At 37.7% G+C, this 24,755-nt stretch overlaps 1 protein-coding gene across 3 annotated transcripts in view; it reads right to left on the bottom strand.

Moving 5' to 3' along the window:
• EXOC6B (exocyst complex component 6B) overlaps positions 1–24,755 on the bottom strand; it is a 618,471-nt gene that overhangs the window by 148,914 nt on the left and 444,802 nt on the right. For all 3 annotated transcript variants that reach the window (XM_024756397.1, XM_024756398.1, XM_024756399.1), the window contains one exon: positions 17,984–18,057. In XM_024756397.1, coding sequence (XP_024612165.1) covers positions 17,984–18,057 — 74 coding nt within the window. The remainder of the gene's footprint in view (positions 1–17,983; positions 18,058–24,755) is intronic.

Here is a 24,755-nt window from a genome sequence, read left to right as displayed (position 1 = left end):
GAGGGAAAGCGAATTAAATAAGATATGTAAGATATATAATATACTAGAAGATAATAAATTGTTCAGAGAAAAATGAAGCAGGGAAAAGGATAGAGTTTTGCTTTGGTTTTGGTTTGGTGGTGGGGTGGCAGGGGTAGTGGGAGAGTGAAATTACAACCTTAAATAGGAAAGGCCTCTATGAAAAGGTGAACTTTAAATGACTTGAATAAAGACCTGAGGAAGATAAAGGAGCAAGAACTACAGGTATCTGGAAAAGGGCCTTCTAGGAAGAGTCGATATCAAGTGCAAAGGCCTTGAGATGGGCCTGTACCTGACATATTTGAAAAACAGTAAGGAGGCTATCAGAGCCAGAGCAGAGTGAGAAGAAAAGAAGTAGGAGATGAGGTCAGACAGTTAAGTGGTATGTGTGTGTGCCTGAAAATTCTATAGTATCTTGTAGGTCATTAAAAGGACTTAGGCTTTTACTTAGAGTGAAATGGGAAGTCATTGTGAGGTTGTGGACAGAGGACTGATGTGATCTGACTTCTGTTTTAACTGTTTCATGCTGGTTGCCATATTGAGATCAGTCTATAGAAGGGCAAAGTCACAACCATGGAGACTAGTTAAGAAGCCATTGCAAGAATACAACGAGAAATAATTATTACTTGAATCATGAGAAAAGAAATGATAGTTATAAATGGCTGGCTGGTTTCTGGATATATTTTGAAGGTAGGGAAAACACGGCTTGCTGATAGACTGGATGTGGGATGTGAGAGAAAGAAAGGAGTCAAGGATGACTTCAAGATTTCTATTCCTAGAAGAAAGACCAGAATTGCCATTAATTGAGGTGAAGAAGACTGCAGAAGGAACAGGCAGGAACTTAGTTTTAGAACATTTTAAATTATAATAGGATATAACACATTAAGAGTTTTTTAATTATTTATACAGGATGAAGATAAGTATATTTCTGGCATGGAGAATAAGGCCATGTTACATTTTCAACGCATTAATCACTTTCATTCAAAATTCCTAACTGCCTCAGCAGGAATTATTTGTAAACAAGAAGTAATTCTAAAAAAGATTTCAACATCTTGAATTGGTTTCAGAGTTTGGACTGACATTCTGGCCTAATTTTGGAGCTCAGTTAGATGGGATACATGCATCTCAGACAGATACAACAAGGATGAAATGCTGGATGAACTCTAAGGGTGCACGTGCATTAAGAAAAATGGCCCCCATCTGGGCATAGACATAGAAAGGGAACACCTGATACTTGAACCCAGGTGCTCACCAGGGTTGGAAGAATATGACCAAGTGTTTCATCTGAGAAGTTATCTCCTGTTGAAACAGTGAGAATAATTTACCAGGTGAGGAGCTATTTTCCTTTTCAGCATGAACCTTCTAGCTGCACGGTGCTGTTCCTAGGTAGGCTTCCCTCTTGACTCTCACTATAGAATGTCCTCCCTATGCTAGGGTACAGGGACTACCAGCTAAGTTCCCTTTCCCCATATTTGGTCCTTCCTTTCCTCAGGGTTGTGACCTCTGCACTTCATTTAACAAGATTAAAGTGAAAATGAAGAGCATGGTGTGGGAGGAAAATAATGAACACTATTTATTTAAGGGAGTTTGAGTACAAATATTATTCAGAAATTCAATCTAATTCCATTTACTTCTGAAATGACACAAAACAATATTAAGTCAATGCATTCAGAAAGCAGTTATGAAAGCATAATACCTAATAGGAACTATGTTACCCACTGGAGGAGGGGGAATTTGAGGATAAATGAAACAGGGATCCTGCCCTTGGTGAACTCAGAATCTAATGGGGAAGGCAGATGATTAAACAAGTAATTACAAAGGAATTAGTAATGAAGGGACATATAAAATGTCAGGGATCCAAAGGGGGAACAATTAAATCTGTCTGAGGAGGTTGGGAAGAATTTATAAAGGAGATGACATTTGAGCCAAGCAGTTTAGGAAGGGAAGGAGTCTGTCACTTTATTAAGGGAGAGCGCTCTGTGACAGGCAGAGGGGGCCTAAAGCTTGTCCAGTTTTTGGATCAGGGAGGTGTAAAGAGTGGTCCTGGTAGAGATTACAGGGGGAAAAATGACAGGAAAAGGAGACGAGAGAGACAAGCTGGGACCAGACTTGCTTTGCTAGGAGTTTGTCCTTTGTTCACTGGGCAACAGAGAGCTCTCAGGCTTTTTAAGCAGGTAAATGACATAATCATAACTGTGTTTTTAAAAATCAGTAGGTAGCAGAATGAAAGAAAAGAAATAAAAGATGCTCAATGGTAGTAGCATAAGACAGATCAAGAGAAGAAGTAAGAATAAAATAGTTTCATACTTAATAGAAAGAACCATGAACATACCCACTATCCACTTCCATTCGCCTTCCCCATTCCCCAAGCCTATCATTACCTCCTCCAATGAAATTAACTGTCTTCTTTCACTATCATTTCATCAAGCAGACAGGGAAAGAAAAGAGGTTCACACAGATAGATAGATGTAGGAAGGCAGCATTCCAGAGAAAACACATGTAAAACCACCTTCTCTCTTTTAATGATTTCTATCAGAGGTTTTAAGGAGAGGAAAAATTAAGAGCATCATATAGAACTCTAATCATACTTGGATTTAGACCAGGGAAGCACACACACTACAAATGCTATATTAACAGATGATTAGCAGTATACAGTCTAAAAGGAACGATACGTCTCCCCTTGCCTCATAACACACATTCACTTTCAGTGATGTTGCTAATTTACTATTGCCTGAGATAGTCCTTTTTAATATAGCCTTGGGGTACCAGTAGCTTCGGAGAACCACTTTCTCCCCACTGTCTCTCCAAGTCTCTTGCAGTGCTAAGTCACAGAATACTACAGACTATACTAGCAGTAGCTTTTAAGGCAGCCAGAACATTGCTGTAGAGAACCTGCTACTTGTCTTCATCAGGCCCAAAGCATCAGAACTCTGGGAAGAATGTGGGAGGCCTCTTTCTGGTTGATGTTTAGCTTAGGTGAACACCCACACCTCAGTCTTCAGATTAAGTCCCTAGAGCATATTTTTTTTAGCATACTCTGGAAAATAGAGACCTCACACCTTAGCTCTTCTAGCCAATAGCCAGCTAATTTGCTCTTTCTATAGTAACACTGGAGACAAACAATGGTTTGAACATTTTTTATTATTAGCAGGGAATTAAATTTCACACACAATTTTAGAGACACCGTGAAGAGTGAATCTCAAATGTTTTGGTCACAGAATGCTTTTATAAAACTAAATAAACAAAAGAAACAAAATCAGCTCCTACTGACCCATTAACCAGAAAGGCAAGAATCATCACTTCTAATGGCTCAGCAATGTCTCCCTCTTTCAAACTCATGCAATGCTTGCACAATACTTAATTTGTTACTTAAACATATACATTTTACTAGTAGTTAACTTTTATAAATATCAGTCTTGTATTTCTTACTAGATTGTAATAAGCTAACGCTAAATTAGAGATGCATCAAATCAGATTGCAAAAAACCTATCACAGGACAGGGCAATAAGAATTGAAAACCAGACATTGATAAATTCATGCCCTTACTGATGTTCACGGGCTACTCAATTTTTTTTAATGTGTAGCAAAAAAAAGACATGGAATAAAAAAATAAAGGTACCCTCATACCTATCGTATTAACCAAACACTTAAAATCTATAATTTATAGACTCAGTGTTGGTGAGGCTGCTGTAAAACTAGTGCACGAATACACTGCTAGGTGTACTTTAAGTTGGTATAATAACCCTTTGTTATAGGAACCAACAATACATTTAAAAGCCATAAAAATGTTTTTATAACTCTTACATAAAGAAATTACCTTAAGGAAAAATTCAGGTTAAAAAAAAGGCTATAAGTATGAACACATATATTATAATTTAAATATGAAAAGAAAACATTAGAAATAACTTGTAAGTTCAAAAATAATAATGGCTAATTAAATGATGGGATATAAAACTGATGTACCATTCATAATAAAAACTCTAAGCAAATTAAGAATTAAAAGAAACTTCCTCAACTGATGAAGAGCATAAAAAACTTACACCTATTATTATATTTAATGGTGTAAGACTGACTACTTTCCCATTAAGATCAGGAATAAGCAAGGATATCTGCTCTCAGCACTTCTATTTAACATTGTACTGGAGGTCCTGGTGCAACAAGGCAAGAAACAGAAGGCATCTACGTTGGAAAGGCAGAAGTAAAACTGTCTTTATTCACAGATGTCATAACTGTCTACCTAGAAAATCCCAAAGAATGTATAAAATACTACTAGATCTAATAAATGAGTTCAGAAAGTTTGAGATTCAAGATCAACATACAAAAACCAATTGTGTTTCTATATACTAGCAATGAACAATTAAAAACTGACATAAAACAATAGCATTTAAAATGTACATGAAATACTCTGATTAATTCTAACAAAATATTTGCAAGATTTGCTGAAAAACTACAAAGCACTGATAAAAGAAATCAAAGACATAAATAAATGCAGAGATAGACTATGTACATGGATTAGAAGACTCAATATTGTCAGAATGTCAATTCTCTCCAAAGTGATTTACGAATTTGATAAAATCCTAGTCAAAATTCCATCAAGGTTTTTTTGTAGGAATTGACAAGCTGATTCTAAAATATATATGTAAAGGACCTAGAGTAAATAAACAATTTTATTTACTCTAGAAAGAAAAGAAAAAACAGTTAGAGGACTCATACCATAGCACCTGATTTCAAGACTTAATATAAAAGTAAGATCAAGACATAGCAAAAGGATAGACACACAGATCAACGGAACAAAGTATAGAGTCCAGAAATAGAACAATACATATAGAGTCAGTTGACTTTTGATAAAGGTGTCAAAGCAAATCAATAAAAATACATACTCTTTTTAACAAATGGTGCTGGAACAACTATACATTCTATATAAAAATATGAACCTTGACCATATTGTATATTATATTGAAAAATTAACTCAAAATGTGTCAACAGAGATGAAATGTAAAAAAACCTAACACTATATATAGCAGTCCTAGAAGAAAAATAGGAGATAATCTTTGTGACTTTGGGTTAGGCAAAAATTTCTTAACATAGGACACATGGAGCAGGAGCCATGAAAGAAAAAAATGATGTCACTGAGAACTGTATTTTATTAAGATAAAACACTCAAACTTTTAGAGAAATACTATTAAGAAAATTAAAAGCTACAGACTAGGGGGAAAATGTTGTCAAACACATATCTAATAGTGAACTGTTAATCACAATATATAAAAGTCTTTTACAACTCAATAATAATTCTTTTTAAAACTGGATGAAAGATTTGAACAAACACCTCACAAAAGAAGAGATACAGATGTCAAATAAGCACAAAAAATAATGTTCAGCATCAACAGTCATTACATGAATGCAAATTAAAACCACCACAAGATACAACATACCTACTAAAATGGTAAAAATGAAAAGAAAATTGACAACACCAAATATTAGCAAGGGTGCAGAGCAACTGCAACTCTCATATATCGCTGGTGAAAATGTAAAGTGGTAAAGCCACTTTGAAAACAGTTTGATAGTTTCTTATAAAGTTAAAAATATACTTACCATATGACTCAGTAATCCCACTCCTAAGTACTCTAGAGAAATGAAAACATATGTCCACATAAAAACCTTTACACAAATCTTTATTGTGGCTTTTTTTTCATGATATCCCCAAACTGGGAACAATCCAAATATTCATCGACTGGTGAATGAGTCAACAAATTATCCCCATAACGGAATATTATTCTGCAATAAAAATGAAGAAACTACTAATATATGCAACAATATGAATGAATCTCTACTAATATATGCAACAATATGAATGAACCTCAAAAGCATCATGCTAAGTGAAAGAGGCCAAAATGAAGAGTATGGTTCCATTTATATGTATTATTCCATTTAAATGACAAAACTGTAGCATCAGAGATCAGAACAGTCATTGCCAGGAGCTGGGAGTAGAAAGAGGAGACTCATTGCAAAGAGGCATAAAGGAATTTTCTGAGTAATGGAAACATTCTGCATGTTGATTTGGGTGGTAGTTACACAACTGCACAAGTTTGTAAAAATTTACAGAGCTGTATGTCTAAGAAGGATGAATTTTACTATATGTTAATTATGACTCAACAAACCAACAAACAAATAAAAGACTGTCACACCAAGTGTTGAAGAGAATGTGGAACAACTGGAACTCTCATTCACTGCTGACAGGTATGGAAAATGGTACAACCACTTTGGAAAATAGTTTGACATTAAAAAAAAAGAAGTTAAATGTATACTTCAACAATTCCACTCCTAGTATTACTCAAGAGAAATAAAAACATATCAATATATCTACACAAGCACTTGTACATGAATGTTCATTAGCCTTATTCATAACAGTGTGAAATTGGAAACAACAAAATGTTCACAAATATAGCAGGCGAATGACCAAATAAAGTATGATATATCCATATAAAGAATATCACTCATCAATAAAAAGGAATGAACTATTGATACATCCAATACCATGGATGATCTTTTTTTTTTAACCTGTGTATGTTTATTTATTTATTTTCTTATTAGTCATCCATTTTATACACATCAGTGTATACATGTCAATCCCAAACTCCCAGTTCATCACACACACCCCCCACCCCTTGCCGCTTTCTCCCCTCGGTGTCCATGTTTTTTCTCTACTTCTAGGTCTCAATTTCTGCTCTGCAAACCGGTTCATCTGTACCATTTTCTAGGTTCCACATATATGCACTAATATACGATATATGTTTTTCTCTTTCTGACTTACTTCACTCTGTATGACAGTCTCTAGATGCATCCATGTCTCTACAAATGACCTAATTTCGTTCCTTTTTATGGCTGAGTAATATTCCATTGTATATGTGTACCACATCTTCTTTACCCACCCATTCATCTGTCAATGGGCATTTAGGTTGCTTCCATGATCTGGCTATTGTAAATACTGCTGCAATGAGCACTGGGGTGCATGTGTCTTTTTGAATTATGGTTTTCTTAGGGTATATGCCCAGTAGTGGGATTGCTGGGTCATATGGTAATTCTATTTTTAGTTTTTTAAAGAACCTACATGCTGTTCTCCATGGTGGCTGTATTAATTTATATTCCCACCAACAGTGCAAGAGGGTTCCCTTTTCTCCACACCCTCTCCAGCATTTGTTGTTTGTAGATTTTCTGATGATGCCCATTCTAACTGGTGTGAGGTGATACATCATTGTAGTTTTGATTTGCATTTCTCTAATAATTAGTGATGTTGAGCAGCTTTTCATGTGCTTCCTGGCCATCTGTATGTCTTCTTTGGAGAAATGTCTATTTAGGTCTTCTGCCCATTTCTTGATTGGGTTGTTTGTTTTTTTAATATTGAGCTGCATGAACTGTTTATATATTTTGGAGATTAATCCTTTGTCTGTTGATTCATTTGCAAATATTTTCTCCCATTCTGAGGGCTGCCTTTTCGTCTTGTTAACTCCTCCCCAGTTAAGAGGCTGATATAGCTTTTGCTGTGGAAAAGCTTTTAAGTTTCATTAGGTCCCATTTGTTTATTTTTGTTTTTATTTCCATTACTCTAGGAGGTGGATCAAAAAAGATCTTGCTGTGATTTATGTCAAAGAGTGTTCTTCCTCTGTCTTCCTCTGGGAGTTTTATAGTGTCTGGTCTTACATTTAGGTGTCTAATCCATTTTGAGTTTATTTTTGTGTACGGTGTTAGGGAGTGTTCTAATTTCATGCTTTTACACGAAAGCTGTCCAGTTTTCCCAGCACCACTTATTGAAGAGACTGTCTTTTCTCCATTGTATATCTTTGCCTCCTTTTTCATAGATTAGTTGACCATAGGTGTGTGGGTTTATCTCTGGGCTTTCTGTCCTGTTCCATTGATCTATTTTTCTGTTTTTGTGCCAGTACTATATTGTCTTGATTACTATAGCTTTGTAGTATAGTCTGAAGTCAGGGAGTCTGATTCCTCCAGCTCCGTTTTTTTCCCTCAAGACTGCTTTGGCTATTTGGGGTCTTTTGTGTCTCCATACAAATTTTAAGATTTTTTTGTTCTAGTTCTGTAAAAAATGCCATTGGTAATTTGATAGGGATTGCATTGAATCTGTCCATGGATGAATCTTAAAACATTATGCTGTATGAAATTCCCTTTCTGGAATTTTATATAAATTCAAGAACTGGATGTATCAATAGTTTATTCTTTTTATTGATGAGTGATATTTCTTTATATGGGTATAGCATAATTTATTTAGTCATTCACCTGTTATATTTATGAACTAACCTACTGGAAACATTTCTTAGGCTATAAAAATAAAGGTTTTATAGCTTATAAGACTTATAATCCTGGAGTAAGCATTAAATACTTACTGGAATTTGCAGGTACAGGAGTCCCATTTTCCTGATGGTTAAGGAGTTGAGACAAAGAAGGGAGACACTAGAAGTTTAATAGGCCAAAAAAGAGTTTTCTTTCTCCATCCTTAAGGGGTTTGGAAAACTGCTCACACAGCAGTTAGAAGAGACTCCAAACAGCTCTCTGCTAACCTACTGGGAACAGATCCTAAATCCTTGGATCGACTGGGATCTTGCCTATATAACTAGTCACCAGAGCCAGGTTTTCTTTTCCACTGGATATTCTTAGCAAATGTTACTGTGTAAAATATCAAAAGGCAGTATCACAAGCTATTCTAAGAAAGTGAGCTGTCCTTTGACACCAATGCTATCCAGAAGGGCTTCAAGCCCAAGTTTAATTTCATTTCATGTGTAAGAATCCCTTAGTCACATCTTAAAATGCCATATCATCTCTCTCTCTCTCTCCATATTTGCAAAGAGTTATTTTGCTCCTGAAATGAAGAAAGACCAAGAAGGAAATAATCCTGGCTAATCAAGGAGGGACTACTTTAAGAGATAAGCATCCCATTGATACAGCTGTGTGATCGTGTAGGAAACTGGTTCCTTTGCAGCTCTCTGCTTGCTGATAGGTGTCCTACAGAAAGACTCCTTCCTGGGTATGGCTGCCTCAGAATCAGTCTTTCTGGATTGTCCCTTTGCCTCTTCAACTCACTCACTCTGGCTTGCTTCCCACTGTAGTTCTTTCTTTCACTTGGTTCCTGTTCCATCTTTGCTTGCCCCCTTGAGACATGACACTTTAGTCCTTTTGGTTCCCTGTCTTTACTGATGCTGTCTGGTTCCCCTTTCATAGTTTGTTCTATGTCATTTCTTTACTGGTTTCTGAACTTGCCTAGTAGGAGGGTTTTAACCCTCAGATCAGGGTTCTGGACACTCTTTTTGTTCCTTGTTCCCCAGGCGCCTATGCTTGTAATGGTGGCTCCCAGATAGCTAATTCTCTTACAGCTATGGGGGGCTTCTTTCTTGGCAAACTGAAATATGCCCCAATTCCCTACATCTAGCCCTTTGTTGTCACTCTCTGCTGCCCTCCAGCGGCTATCAGTAGGATACACTTGTCAGAAATTAGTTCCAAGGCCTGGCTCTACTGTCTTTTCTGTGGCCTATGAGCGTCCTCTAATAGGACACTAGACAGTGTAGTTAATGCAGATGAGATTTGTGTTCGGAACCCAATAGGCTTTAACTCAGCCAGCACTACCACAACAGCCTCTGATTCCACTGCTACTCCCAGGGAAATTCATTGGTGATGACTTTCCTGTCCCTTCTCTTGAAGATGTGATTATCTGAGAAATTCACAAATTCCAGGTTTATGGGTACGCATATCCATGCTGTGTTGGAAGTAAAAAGAGACCTCCTGAGTTTCTGAGGCTTGGCTTCTTGGGAAAGCAGAGAGCAGTGCAGTGGCTCAGGCTAGCCTAGCAGCTGGCCTCACAGACTACCTAGGTCTTTTATTGTTTAGCATGAGGATCACAAATGCTGTCTATGAGCTAAGGTAGAAATAACCAGGTGGCTTACTATGCTACGCTTATTAGCTCTTCACACAAGAGTTGAAATGGAATGCAACTCTAGCCTCTGAACTGAGAGACTTTACTATGAGGCTATCTGGAGTGATGCTGGCACCATGCCCACATTAAAAGTTACAGCTGTTTTACTGGACCAAAGGGGTAGCAGGGTTGTCACAGACTAGACTCACACTTCTGGAAAAGGTCCTTCTAGCCACTACTGGAAAGGCTGTTCTATACTCTGGTGAAATCTCTAGGTGGCAGATCTCTCTGCCTCCAGTTTAAAGTAGGAAGTGGTGGACAACTCTGTTGACCAAGCTTTAGATTAGGTTAGCCATCTAACCCAGGACTGTACCAATATGGGTTGCCAGTAACAATGGATAATCTTAGCCTGGGAGGCCCATAAGTCAAAGGCCAAATCCAATGCATTATTCATGGGAAAATACATCAAAAGTCTGGTGTTTTGTCTCCTGCTACCCAAAAGATTGTCCACAACCCCTCTAACTGAAGGTTCTTCACCCATTGCTTATTTCCACATATCTGCCATTAATTCAGTTTAAAGACCCTGTCATTAATGACTCAGCATTTCCAGACACACCTCCTCCCCAGTTAAGAGGCTGGTATAGGTGAGACAAAGTCTCAGCAGTTCTAGAATAAATTCTCCTCCAATCAACCAAAAGCACTCAGTAAATCCCAGAATGTGTTACATATTAATGGCAATTCCTTCTATAAATTTTCTGTGGTGGCTCCAGTTAATAATGTCCCAAGCAAAGTAAGGGGATATATCTGATTTGCAGAAGCTGCAGCCACATCCCGTAGCTGAAGACCTTATTCACCTGGGCCCTATCCTTGTGTATGCTGATCTAGTGTTGGCTTATATGAGGTCAAAGGTCTAGCTCAGTAGAATCTATTCTCAGAAATGTTCCCAATTTTCTTCTTCTTATCATTATCCTACAAAACCGGACCCAAAGGTGTTAGCTCTTTTCTACTTGGCAATAGGAATTATTTGCTGTCAGAACTTCCTTTAAGGTTAGAGGTATCACTGTGAAGGTTATAAGTGTCTGTCAAAACAACATGGGCAAAACAATTTTGTTAATACAGCCAGAAAAACCTGCTTTCAAAAACCAAAGGACTACCTTTGGAAAGGAAGTATTTCAAGTTGACCATCTTATTTATGCCAGGCTGCCAAACATAGCTAAACGTTTTTTTCTGAAAGCCTGCTTATCAGTATACAGCACATTTGGCCTTGTCCTGGGGATCTTTCCAGAAAATTCTGCAGCTGTCCCTAAAACTGACTAATAGAGCATCAATACAAAAAATAAAAATCTAGACAAAGTAGCATTTCCTCAAAGCACCAGGGCCACCTGAAGAGAGATTTTGGGAAGGGCAGAATGTTAAAAAGGCCTATGTTACAAGCATGGGCAAACTACACCAGAATGTAAGCTCCACAAGGGCAGGGAACATATTTTATTCACTACACTATACCCTCTATGCCACTGTACCCACTCTAACAGTGCTAGGCATAGTGTTGAATGAATGAATACTTCCTGATTAAGGAGGTCTATATCTACATTCAAGTGCTTGCTGTGCCTATGTCAAGACATGGCCTATAGTCTGCAGGAACTTTTAGTGGCTCTGTATCAGCAGAGATTTGTGCAGGAGTTCTAATATATTAATATTACTACATCCTCTTCTAATCAACAAATGCCTTTGGGATATGATAACCTCAGATTTCATTTCGGAAATGACATCTACCCACATATACATGCTATATATGCTACCATATCAGTTGTGCAGATAATCTTTTCCCAGATAATGTGCTTTATGGCTTAAACCATTCCTTCTAACCCCACCATTAACATCAGTTATAGAAATGACATCTTCTAACTTTATGAGTTATCAAACTGTTTGATTACTAACCCTGGTGCAGATGACTCCCAGTTTTATAGGCCATTATTCAAGATCAACAAAATATTTCAGTTGAGCACCTGGAGAGTATTTCTACTGACAACATTACTGATCCACACACGTCACTACTAGAGGGTTCATATACCACTATATTTTCCTCCACCGAGAATATCCTTTCATAAAAACTTTCCCCTACTACCTACGCCCACACCTCCCTTCTTCACCATGACTCAGTAAATACCTGGGAAAACTACAGGCCACCACCCTTCCCTACTAAGAAGTACATGTGGGGGATGGCTTTCTTCCAGTTTAATACAGCTTAAGGGTTGTGGTGAAGACTGATCCCTGAGGCCTTTTATGTGGGCCTGCTCTACCCCCACCCCAGCCTCCTATGTAATCGCCTGGTTAGGGTGAAATATTATAAAAGAAATTCTATTGAGCCTCATTTTGATATGTGCCATATCAGACAAAATCAGTTTTTGATATAAATGGATGTTCTACTGAGGCTAAAATATAAGCACAGTTAATATTTTTTCCATAAGCACCAACAGCAGTCATGCAAAGGGGACATGTTCCTCTTAATGGGAATATTGTTCATTAGACTTGAAGGTAAGGCAAAAAGAAGGGAAGGCAATTTTATTCAAAAACCAAAATTTTATTGAATAGGATCAAGATAGGAGGGGAAATAAAAGGGGAGGTGTCTACACAGTCAGATTCTTGAGTGGTTCTCAGGTTTCCCTACCTGATGCTGACTAACTGAAAATACTGATTTTACCTTTATACCTCTAATAGGCATAACATCAGAATCTGTTCAACGTCTCCAAAGAAATATACAATTATTTCTCTTAGGTTCTATAGTTGTTTTTAAGGCAGTTTAAGTGCCTGCAATGGAAATGCACTGCATTTACTTTAGACTGAAGGTTTAGAAATTGGGGAATAAGTGGCCTAGAGGGAATGTCACCAACTCAATCTAAAAAAAGCCACAGATATCTTGGGATGGCTTTGCTGTATAAGAGTTGTTGCCAACAAGCTCCATTCAGGAGATCTGATGCAATGTCACAACCTAATTCATTCAGCTTTATAAAAACTTATGTATATTGGAAGTAAAAAACAGTTGGTGCCAAGGAACAGAGACATTTCTAAAGAACATATTCAAACCTCTTCCTGTTGGTCAGACATGGAAGGTGAACAGCTAAAATTTAATAAATAATGTAATAATTATCTGGGGAAGTTAAGATTCTCTCACAATGAATGGAAAAACAGAAATGTGAAGTGTTTCAGGGTAGCCTGTAATAAGCAGCATTTGATGAGGAGATACAGAACATAAAAAAGAGGTCCATGAAGAAGCTGGAAAGTAAAAGCAGAGAACAAAGAAGAGAAATTAAGAAAAGGGGATTTAAAGAGATTAGTTTAATACTTAAAGGTGGCAAAACAGTCTAGATCCTGGTTAAATCAATACACACACACATGCACACGCACACACAGACACACACAGACACATGCATACAAACACGCACACACATTTTTACAAACAAAACTTAAATCCAGCTCTTCTCCATGTTTGAAATACCTTTACCCCTAATCAACACCTAACTTCTTCTCAGTTTAACTCTCCACATTTTCCATGAAATATTTTATAACTACTCAGGCCTACAAAGACCTCTGTACTTCATGGCCATTTTTTGTACTTAGAGATTCAATCTTGCTCCTGATTTGCATTGTTTATGTCACATGATTATATAAAAGTCCTATATTCCAACTAGACTGTAAGTTGGAGTCTCTTTTCCCATTCCTTGAATTTGGGCTGGCCTTGTGACTAGCTCTAGCCAACAGAATGTGGAAGAAGTGATATTTCAAGCATGGGCCTCAAGAGGTTTTCACACTTCCTCTTGCTCTCCTGGAACCCTGCCAGGAGGCCACGTGAATAAGCCTGGACTGGGCTGCTGGCTAGTGCGAGATCACAGGGAGCAGAGAAGAGTCGACTGAGCTAAGGCACGCGACCTCAGGCAAGCCAGAGCCCATCCGGCAGCTGATCTCAAAGTATGAGTGAGCTCAGCTGAACCTAGCCAATCTGTAGAAACTTGAGCTAAATAAATGGTTCTTGTTTTAAGCCAATGTTTTTGGGTGATTTGTTATGCAGCAAAAGCTGTTGCAATAATCGAAACATACACAGTTGTTTTAGCATTCCAATGAAATACTTAATCATATGTGCCTTATATTAGAATCAAGTATTTGCTGTTCACCTCTTTGTTACTGGAGGGCAGAGACTGTATTATATTCATTTGTGTATTCCCACAACACCTAAGTTGCGCTTTGTTCACAGTAGGCACTCAGAGTTTGACAAACTGAAATGAAAATCATCTGAAGTTCAAATTCCGGTGTTCATCAGCATAATTTACTTAATGTTTAACAACAGAAGAAAATACAAACCATAGTACTGCTTAAGAATCAAATAACTACTGAGGATCTACTATTGGCCTTGTGTTGTTATTCTCAATTATGAACCATTAAGGGCCAGCAATTATCAGTACTTGGAATATAAATGCTACTTCAAGATAGTTAATAAGTGAGCCTTTAAGCTGTCCTTCTCAAGATTTAGCATTAACCCAAATTTGGATTTCCATAGAAATATGCACATAGATTTGATACATGAATGTGAAGTTGTACTGCAATCGTACTTTTATGAGCTTGGGAATATAGAAATTATAAAGTGGCAAAGAAGAAGATTTTGATTTGCACTAATTCACATTAACAGCTGGTTTTCTAAACCCAGAAACCTGACAAATGAGCTATGTAGGTAAATATACTTTAACTTTGACGTGCTATAAAAGTGTAAAATATCATGAAAGCCTGTGTATTCAAAATGTCATTTCACTTTTTTCCTTAAGAAGTAGAAAAATTAGAATAGACAGGACGGCTCAGAAAGGATGAATAGTTTTGCTATCCACATCTAATTTGCTTCCTAATAAAATTCTATGGCTTTTAAATGACACTCTGCTATTATAGTCTATACAGAGATGAGTTCATCAAATATTCCATGTTTTGAATATTTTAAAAATTATCATTCAATTGATAGAGCCTGAAACACTGTAAAGCAAAAGAACATGAAAGCATGATCAGAATGAATATATTCATAAACCAATGAAGAAAATACACTCAATGACAGTAAAAGAATATCCTTGCTGCACTGAACTGGGGACAAATCCCCTTTTTGCATGGGTGCACGTATGTATCCTATAACTTGCCTTAACTTTAACTTCTTCCTTTAACTTCGGCCATTCCTGATTAATATTGTTATCTTTGACTTATAAAGGGCATAATGGTTAAATCAGGTAGTAAGGTGGATAACTGAGTCAGGACCTTAAAAGGTTTAGACAGGCTAAATAAATAAGAATGATTAAAATCTGGTTTGTTAATAGAATGTCAAAAAGGAAAACGCAGACCAAAGAGAGTAAAGTCTTCAATTGTGGTGTATAAAATCAACCACATAAAGACTAGATATGGAATGAGTAACAATGCTACACGTGAAAAAGATTCAATTACTAGCAGGTGGAAGCTCAATAAATCAGGATAGAAAGCCTGTCCCCCAAATTGGAGTGCATTAATAAAAATACAAAGAGTGAAAGGGTCAAAGTTAAGTGAGACATATTTTAGCCAACTTAAGAAATACGTTTTTTTTTTTAAGAAATATGTTTCTTATAATCAGATTGTCTTGAGGTGGACCCTGCTGCTTTGCGGAAGCAAGTTCTCTTCAAGGAGAATATTCAAGCACAGTCTAGGGTGCTGTACAGGGATTCCAAGTATCAAGCCAAAGGTTATATTACATGATTTTTAAGATTAGCACCCAGCCCCCAAAATTCCATAACTCTATTTTAGCATTGCAAAGAGTACAGGCAAAAGGACACATACTCAAGGACACCTAGTCATGTCTCGTTTGAGGTCAAGCTATCTCCTTTGAAACCACACTTCCAGACTTTCTATTATAATCCGCACATCTCTTGTAGTTCATTAGCTGCTCACTTTAAAAATGATGGTCACTTTAAGTTATGAGAATGACTAAGATGAACTGCAAAGAGATAAATATTTTCAGCACGGGATGTGGAAAGATAATTTTTGTCACACTGATTCAACCTACCTGAGGCCTGCTAATAATGAGCTAGGCAAGTTTTTCAAATGATCTAAGAAAAATGTAAGCTGCTTTAATAGAGACAGACATAAACAGAAATTAAGTGATAGATTCAATAGCAAGAGGCATATTCTTTCATGACTCAGTGAAATTTTGGAGTTTTGGTTTCTACTACTAAAACTTCGTAATCGGAACTCTCAGAACAAAACTGTAACAGAAAATAGGAACTTAAGCATAAGCAACAGTGCTCACTGAGAGCTCACAAGTACTTGAACATTCATCCCCAGCTCAGATCCACCTTATTTTGGCTGTGTTTTCTAACTTATTCCCTTAGTTAACATTTTCTGTGAACACTAGTTGCTTTCCATAGGGACCAAAACCACAAACTCGAGAGAATGACCACACTTCCTTTCCATGAAGAGTGAGAAGGGAAAAATTTTTCCTTGGATGTGTTTTTCCAATGAAATTCAATTTCTGCTTTCCAAGAAATGCCAATTGGCTCAGAAGTCTCTGAGAAGAAACAGTGCTGGGAAAGTCAAGCAGATACCACTCCACAAAACCATAAAGCAAAATCCCAATCTTTCAGGTTTACATCAGCCAAGGGGTTAAAACCTGAACATCTCGGTTGAGTGGCTGAATCCACAGGTGGAAGGTGTTAAGTGTGGAAAGAGATACTCAGCTGCATTTGGGACCATGCTGGGAAAGCCTTTATGTGTAAGGGAACCCCCACCTCAACTCCTAAATATTAAGTTGACACACGTTTCTGGGACGCGGCCTGAATCCTCAAACTTTGGCGGGTCTATAGAGACACAATTTTCTGTTTTCTGCTTAACAGGGCTTTCCAGAATTGTCATCAGATGACAGATTACACCACCCATCCACAAGGATTCAGGGGTAGCTCAGGCCATCCATTATGGGTTAAAAGCTGTTCTAGCATGAATCGAGTCACAGTAGTAAGGAGACTACCAATACAAGGGGTCCTACAGCTTTAAGAAATACCCTGGGCATCTAAAAGTTCTCAGAATGCAAACTTTGTCAGCTCTGAAAACAAGAGGCACTGCATCATTATGGCAGGAGAAACAAAGCCAGCCCCCTTTTAAAAAACAGACAAAAAAAAAAAAGATTGTTTTAATAGGAGAGAAGCATCAGTCATTGATTCTTACTTCATTCACACTTTCTATCCAACCCCATCCATCTTCAGAGTGAAGAGATGACAGAGCCCAGTTAACTCTCTCCCTTTCTCGGCCCCCACCCATACTGCTCCTCTATACCCAATCCACCAAGGCCTACCAACCCACCCTTTTCAATCTGCAAGCAACAGCTCTATAGCACGACTCTTTCTATCTAATGGGCTTGCAAAGCTCAGGTATACCTAAGTACCAGCTTTCATCACATTACTTCAGTAGGGTTGCCTGTCGGGTTAGCATGACTGGTCAGGGCCTTTGCTGATTATCTAAAATGACCACTTAGTCACTCATGGCTGACCGCATTCTACAAAGGAGGGGATGACTTAAGACTTAAGGCAACAGAAAAAAGTCAACAAACCAAACCAACAATCCAGAATGTAAAATATTTCATTTTTCTTAAATGCTACTGCCCTCATTATCTGCAAACAAAAGTCCTCTGGGCAGGCAGTCTCTGCATCAGTGCACCTGCTTAGCATTGGTTTGCTGAGCTATCTTTTTGCTGTGTCTGCAGAAGCCAACTATAGCACAATGGGTCACATCACTTGAGGGTCACTTGAGTCCCTCTACATTCTGGGTCCCTCCTCCCACCTCCTGCCTTCCCTTCCACCCACAAAACCTTTAACTCCACCATAGCTAAGGATCCCAGATAGCTAAATAAAAGAGGTGGCCTCAAACACAGGGAAAACCCCTTAGGTCTCCAGTGTGAATCGCCAACGCCAATCCCCCTCCCCTCCCCTTTTCCTTAAGACCTGATGGTCTTCAGTCACACATCTTAAAAGAAAAACAAAAAACAAAAACACAAAGACTTACTTGTCTCAAGTCGATGAAGGCCAACTGCAGCGTGTCCTCCTGGAACCCAGGCACCGGGCCGGATCTGGCAAACTCTGTGGGAAAGAAAAGAGGATAAAAAGCGCCTTTAACTAACCATGGACAGGGAGATTGGCAGACGGATGACAGGGAAGACAAGAGAGGCTGGGGGAGAGGAGGACCAAGCTTCTAAGGAGTCATGTCTCTCTCCCTTCAGCTTCTTTGTTTGCCCTTCAAAATTCGTGTCATCAAAACACCATTAATTCCAGCATCCTGACAGCAAGGAAACTGTACTAATTCGACCTGAAATTTATTCCCATGAGCTGCGCTGGGCTTCAGAGTATTTGTTTTGTGAATGGACAAACAACTTGCAAAGGAGGAGGGAGTGGGGGAGAGAAAAAAGTTTTTCCTCTCAACACAATAAAATCTTCAGCTGTGAAACTCTTTTCAGTTCCGAAAGCTATTTATATTTTAGATCGCTGAAGGAATTTTCTAATTTCACGCCTGTCACCTCATTCCCCAAGCATTTATCAAAAAATATTCCCTGCCACATCATTAATTATTCCCTCACTGATTATTTGTATTATCTCATGAGTGCATTATCGCCAACACACACACACAGACACACACTCACACACACACACCAGCAGCAGAGGCTGCCCCAATCTAGTGCTTGGCTCTTCAGTAAAAGAGTACTGCAGATATGAAAAGACCCATCTAAATAAATCTCACAGCAAAAACTTAGGAAACATTTGTACATGTCCATCCTTCTAGTGTATTCTTTGTTCTTGACTTCTACTTCTATTCCACTCTCAAAAATTCTTTTTTCTCTTCCTTCTATCCCAATTTAGTCTTAGGTCAAAAGAGACCACATGAATGCTATTTGCAATTTACAGTAGCACCTTGGGTACATGCTCAGTTTATGACTCTGGCTTCTACATTGTTAATAAGAAGATAACTGCACAGGGCTATAGGGACAAATACTAGTAACAGTTAAGAATGTCAGATTTTATTGTCCCTAAGCCCTGCTTATTATGCAATCAAAAGGTCTTGTTTAAGCCCCTACATACACACAAGACACACACACACACATACATACATACAGAGCAAATTCAAAAATTGGACAGTTACTAACTACGCCTTGAATTCTCTCTGTGAAGCCAAAGCATGATAAACATTTAACATCAATCTACTATTTACCTCAAAAATAACAAGTATCTGCTCAAAGCAAATATGAAAAGGAATGTTTTCCTTTCAATTATATTTTTCTTCAGGAATGAATTTAAGAAATTATAGGAAGATGGTATCATATTAGTCTTTTGAAATTAAACAAAATCCATCAAGATATTTGCATATATGTCTGGAAAATTACTTCAAACGACTAGTAACTGCATAGATTCAAATGATGATTTATGAACAATGACAGGAATTTCTGTTCTTTAAAAATATTTTCCATCTAGGAAATGTCTACTAGGTTTTCATAAAATCCTTGACCTACTTTAAAAAATGTTATCAAGGTGAGTTGCAGGGAACACAAAAACATTATGTGAAATGAAATTTAAAACAAGTTATTAAACAAATTGTATGGAACACAAAGTGTTGTGCAAATGTAACACAAAATATTCTTCTTCTAGAGATTTTAAATAAAAATGACTCAAATGGAAGGAGATAAATGATATAGAATGATTAGCACATTAAGTTTCTATTTACTTTGGAAAGAAAATTTATATGCCATTTATAAATGAATTCTATATGTATAGCCCAAATGATTAAAGTTTTAAAACATGATGAGAGCCATGTTAATAAAAGCTTGACAGAATCCATCCTTCATATCTTACAATAGCCATTATCTGTGATAACCTCGTATATGGCCACTGCTCAATTACAAGTTTCCCATACTATGCTCCTGTAGAAAGCAGTTCTTTGAATTATAGCCACAGCCACTCTTTTTGAGTCTTGATTGTCAGGTGGTCAGCTTAAATAAGCTTCCCGTGCCTGGTAGTTTCATCCAAGGTTGGCAGATTATCACTGTTGCTCCCGTATGACATAACAGCTATGCTGCCTCATCTGAAGTCCTCTCTGTCAGTAGGAACCCTACCTGAGTCAAGATGCAGCAACTATCACGGTGTTCTGCTGCCCTACACATGTTCAGTTCAACAGGATTGCCCTATAATACATGGTTTGAATGCCTGAGAGGTGGCTACACATTCTTGAATCTCCTTATTGGGCATGCCCCCTGGGGGTGACATGATGCTGATGAAACCACTCAGGAATCTGGATGTGATACATATTTAGTCAGAGCTGTACTTTATAGACCTCATTTTATGACACACTGAATCTTCCAGGTTCCCAGAGGACATGGTGGCCTTTTAGATTTGATTTTCCTTTTATAAATCAGGGAATGAAAATTACATCATGTGTGACAAAGTAAAGAGATTAATTTTTGTGTATAGCTTATGGAAATGTTTAATTACTATATATTCAACTTCATATTTACAATTTTTTCTCATTGTTTTATATATGTAACTCTTGTCTTCCCATGTAGGCAGTAAAGTACTTAGGGATAAGGACCATATCACAGAACGTAGCAAGTATTAAAAACAGTAGATGTCCAACAAATACCTATATATTAATTTACAGAAATAATAAGATTAACTAATTACACATAGTCTTTACTGCCAAGGAAAATCTTTGGATTGCAATAGTAGGGTGCCTTTAACCTGAGTATCAATAAGTAGGCTTTAGGAATTTATAAGCTCCCTAAAATTAGATGCCCAATGATTGAGGAGATGGGCTTTGGGTCATAAAAATCAGTTTGAGCTCTAAGGCCATGTGCAAACTACTTAATCTCCTTAAAGCTTCAATGTCTTTATCTCAAAAATAAGGGTAACAGTATATTCCTTATAGTGCTGCTATGAGGATTAAGTGAAACAACTATGTAAAGCAGTTGGCAGAGTACCTGGCATATCATAATTGATTATCATTACAATTAGTTTTTTGTGGGAATATGTGTTTCTTTGTGAAGAAGGTTCATATCTTTTATTGACTTCTCAGAGGGTTGGTGACCAAACAAAGGTCAAGAGACACTATTCTATATCCAGGACAAAACATTAGAAGAAATTCAGCTACTATTCAGTTATGAGTTAGTGAGTTGGTATTGAAAATTTATAGGCAAATACTTAAGTACTTCACTTAAAGGAAGCTGATATGACTAATTACTAGTGTATTAGCCACAGCACAGTAATTTTCACTGGTATTATTTTAGAAATCAATAAATGCATGAAATAGGTCTCCCATAATTTTGTGATTCAGTTATTTCCTTTAAAACATGACTGTTCTTCTACAGCCAATTTTTTCCATATATGAAAAATGTTAATAGTGTAAGAAAGTGTGAATATTTTTTTAAATTAAAGTTTGTATTTAGTTTGACGTCAACTATGTAAAATACAATATGAATAGAAAACACGACAGTAAGCATTTATTTCATAATGTTAACTGAGGCTGTTAAAGAGAGGAAGATTACAAGGGATTTTATTATTCTTTACATTTTATAAACTTTAAAAATGAGTAGAGACCACTTTTATAATCAGAGAAAAGGAAATAGAAGGACACACACACACACACACACACACACACACACACACACACACCCCTCAAAATTATTTAGTGCTATTTTCTCTAGTAATAAGAGATAGAACTTGTTCAAGATTTAGATTTATAGGCAACTGGGATTGATTTGCACACCCATGTCCTCAGAGGCTGCTTGATAAGAAAGAAGGAAAACTACACATGGGAGGGGACAAGGAGCCCCAAGTCTGCGGACACATATACAAACTGATTATATGTACACACAGAAGCTTTTCTTTAGAATCATGAATAAAAACTTTCCTTCTTTTGACATCATAAAAAGGAGTACATGTCTGTACTAGTGGCCAAGTGGAACCGATGGATATATGGGGCACAGTGAAAAAGTCTCTTTCTGGACTTGTCTCTGGATTCCAAGGTCTGTGGTATGTTTTCAGTCTCTAAGTGGCTTAAGCCAGTGCCAAAGTTTCCAAAGGCTGGAGTTTGGCAGAGTGGCCCTCCACTTAACACAGAACCAAATCCTACCTTTGACTACCTTATGTTATGTGGGGACTGAATCAAGGTTCCAATGAGGCTGGCAAGAAAGCTTCCTCTCGGAAAACTTGTTCAGGTTAGTGGAGCCCCTGACCAGCACCCAGCCATCCTTCAGAGAGCTCGGCTCTCCCCAGCAGCTCTTCCCTGCTCTTGTCCAATCACAGTATGGACAAGAGTTGAAGCTGGGATCAGGGCCTGCCTCCAAGATCCAATTTGCAAATGTGAAAAATCTTTTAATGAGATAAATTTTCATTTCAAAAAAATTAAAAGGAGGTGTACAAAGTTATAGGAAAGAAGGCATATTGTTAAGTGAAGGTATAAAGAGGGAAAGAAAATAAGAGGTATAAAGGTATAAAGAGGGAAAGAAAAAACCCCTCACTTAACAAATATCCAACATTCCTTCACATTCTCATACACACTTAAATCGATGAGGTGTGGCAATTGTTTTTAAAGCAATATTAATTTCTCAAAAGTATCCTATAGTTTTACATTTCTAATAATCTTCATATAATAATGAAATAAAATTGCCAAAGTAGAAAAAGGAGGGATTCCACTAATTTCAAAATGCTTTCTACACTGCTTGAAGGCTGGTCTTAAAATTAACTGCCGCTTAGATGGGGGGAGGAAAAAACTGTTTAAATCAACTTAAAAATTATCTGGTACATTCATATTTGGCTGAGGAAAACAAAATATAAATTTTATAAAGAGCAGAAAACCCTAATTAGAATAAAACGGGAAAGTCAGAGTTAGAAGGGGCTTTGAGGAATCAAAATGACTGCCTTACAGCCAGAGAAAAGTACTCTGGTTTTTCAGAGTTCAAGGCCTTGAGAGAGAAGAGGGAAGTGAATGAAACTCAGAAAGGTTAAAAGGTTATAGGGAGGGGGAAGGGTAAGCTGGGACGAAGTGAGAGAGTGGCATGGACATATATACACTACCAAATGTAAAATCGATAGCTAGTGGGAAGCAGCCACATAGCACAGGGAGATCAGCTCGGTGCTTTGTGACCACCTAGAGGGGTGAGATAGGGAGCGTGGAAGGGAGACGCAAGAGGGAGGGGATATGGGGATATATGTATACGTATAGCTGATTCACTTTGTTATACAGCAGCAACTAACACACCATTGTAAAGCAATTATACTCCAATAAAGATGTTAAAAAAATAAATAAATTTAAAAAATAAAAGGTTATAGGTGAAGTTGGCTGGTGAGGACCTGGAAAAGCTTGACTTATGCGTTCGTCTCACTCTTTCTTTTTTTTATTGCCCCTACTTGCATGTAGGGTTCCCAGGATACAGGACTTTTGTTTTTGTTTTTTTTTTGCGCTATGCGGGCCTCTCACTGTTGTGGCCTCTCCCATTGTGGAGCACAGGCTCCGGAAGCGCAGGCTCAGCGGCCATGGCTCACGGGCCCAGCCGCTCCGCGGCATGTGGGATCTTCCCGAACCGGGGCACGAACCCGTGTCCCCTGCATCGGCAGGTGGACTCTCAACCACTGCGCCACCAGGGAAGCCCAATACACGACTTTTAACACTGGTGTGGTAAAAAAACGTTGCCTGCTATTTCAGTAAACAAGAATGTTGCCTGCCATTCTGGTAAACAATGAATGTTACCCACCATCAAGCCACCAACCATTGAATCCACCCTAGACAGTGTGCCCTGAAGAGATTTCAGGATGAAGGAAAACAGGATACTGGCCCTGGATAGTTAAGATGCATATCAAAGGAATAATTTCTATGAGTCCAGACTCTTGTATCTTTCCATACATAGAGAAGCACTAAAATCATTAATTTGAGATGTCTGCTTTTTGTGATTAGCTATAATCTATTGATGTTTGACTCCATGTTTGTTTGTTTGTTTCCAGCAAAAACTCCTATATACCCTGACTCCTCCCTTTACCTCTTTGGAACAGTTCTATCTGAGAGGTGTCTCCCGGGCTTTAGTTCTCAGTAAGGTCACCAAATAAAACATAACTCTCAAAAAAAAAAAAATGACTGCCTGAGTTTGTAATCTGTATATCTAGACAGGACATTTGAGAATTTATCAAAAGCAAGCTGTTGGAAACAGAATATAAAAGTAATTCTTCTGAATCTCTGCAAATTGTCCATAGAACAAGAATAATTTTCAAAGGAGATGAGCAAGGTAAAATTTATTTCAGAAAATCAAAACTAGTACAATATCTGGGAAATAGGTAAAATAGCAATTCTTAGAGGAAAAGCTAATTTGCTCAAATAAGAGAAAGTTGAAAAGGTAGTGGGCAAAATTTTAACCAGAGGTTCCTGGTTAGTATCATATACTATTGCTCCCAGTGAAGTTCCAGGTCAGACAGTGGACAAGATAGCATCACCAGCCTTCACTGAATGGATTAAGGGTTTGGTTTTTGGCCAAAATGTCAGGTAAGAAAGAAAAGTCAGTACTCTGGAGCCCAAAGTATGTTGGGTACTTGTTTATATCTTAAGATCATGTCAGGTCACATGTGGTTTTTGTGGGATTAAAAAAGTAAGAGCTGCTGTTGCTGTATTAATATAATGGTTTCCTGGTATCTGGGTCCCTGGAGCAACAGAGAAGGAGTATGCTAGACTATAAAGTGTGGCTCCAGGGAAGCTAAAACCTTCTTGCATCACTTCACAGTGGCTCCACTAAGCTAATTACAGAGAAGAG

This window comes from Neophocaena asiaeorientalis, unplaced genomic scaffold (genome assembly GCF_003031525.2).
Source record: "Neophocaena asiaeorientalis asiaeorientalis breed wild unplaced genomic scaffold, Neophocaena_asiaeorientalis_V1.1 scaffold303, whole genome shotgun sequence".
NCBI lineage: Eukaryota > Metazoa > Chordata > Mammalia > Artiodactyla > Phocoenidae > Neophocaena > Neophocaena asiaeorientalis.
This window is presented reverse-complemented; position numbering and strand designations above follow the sequence as displayed.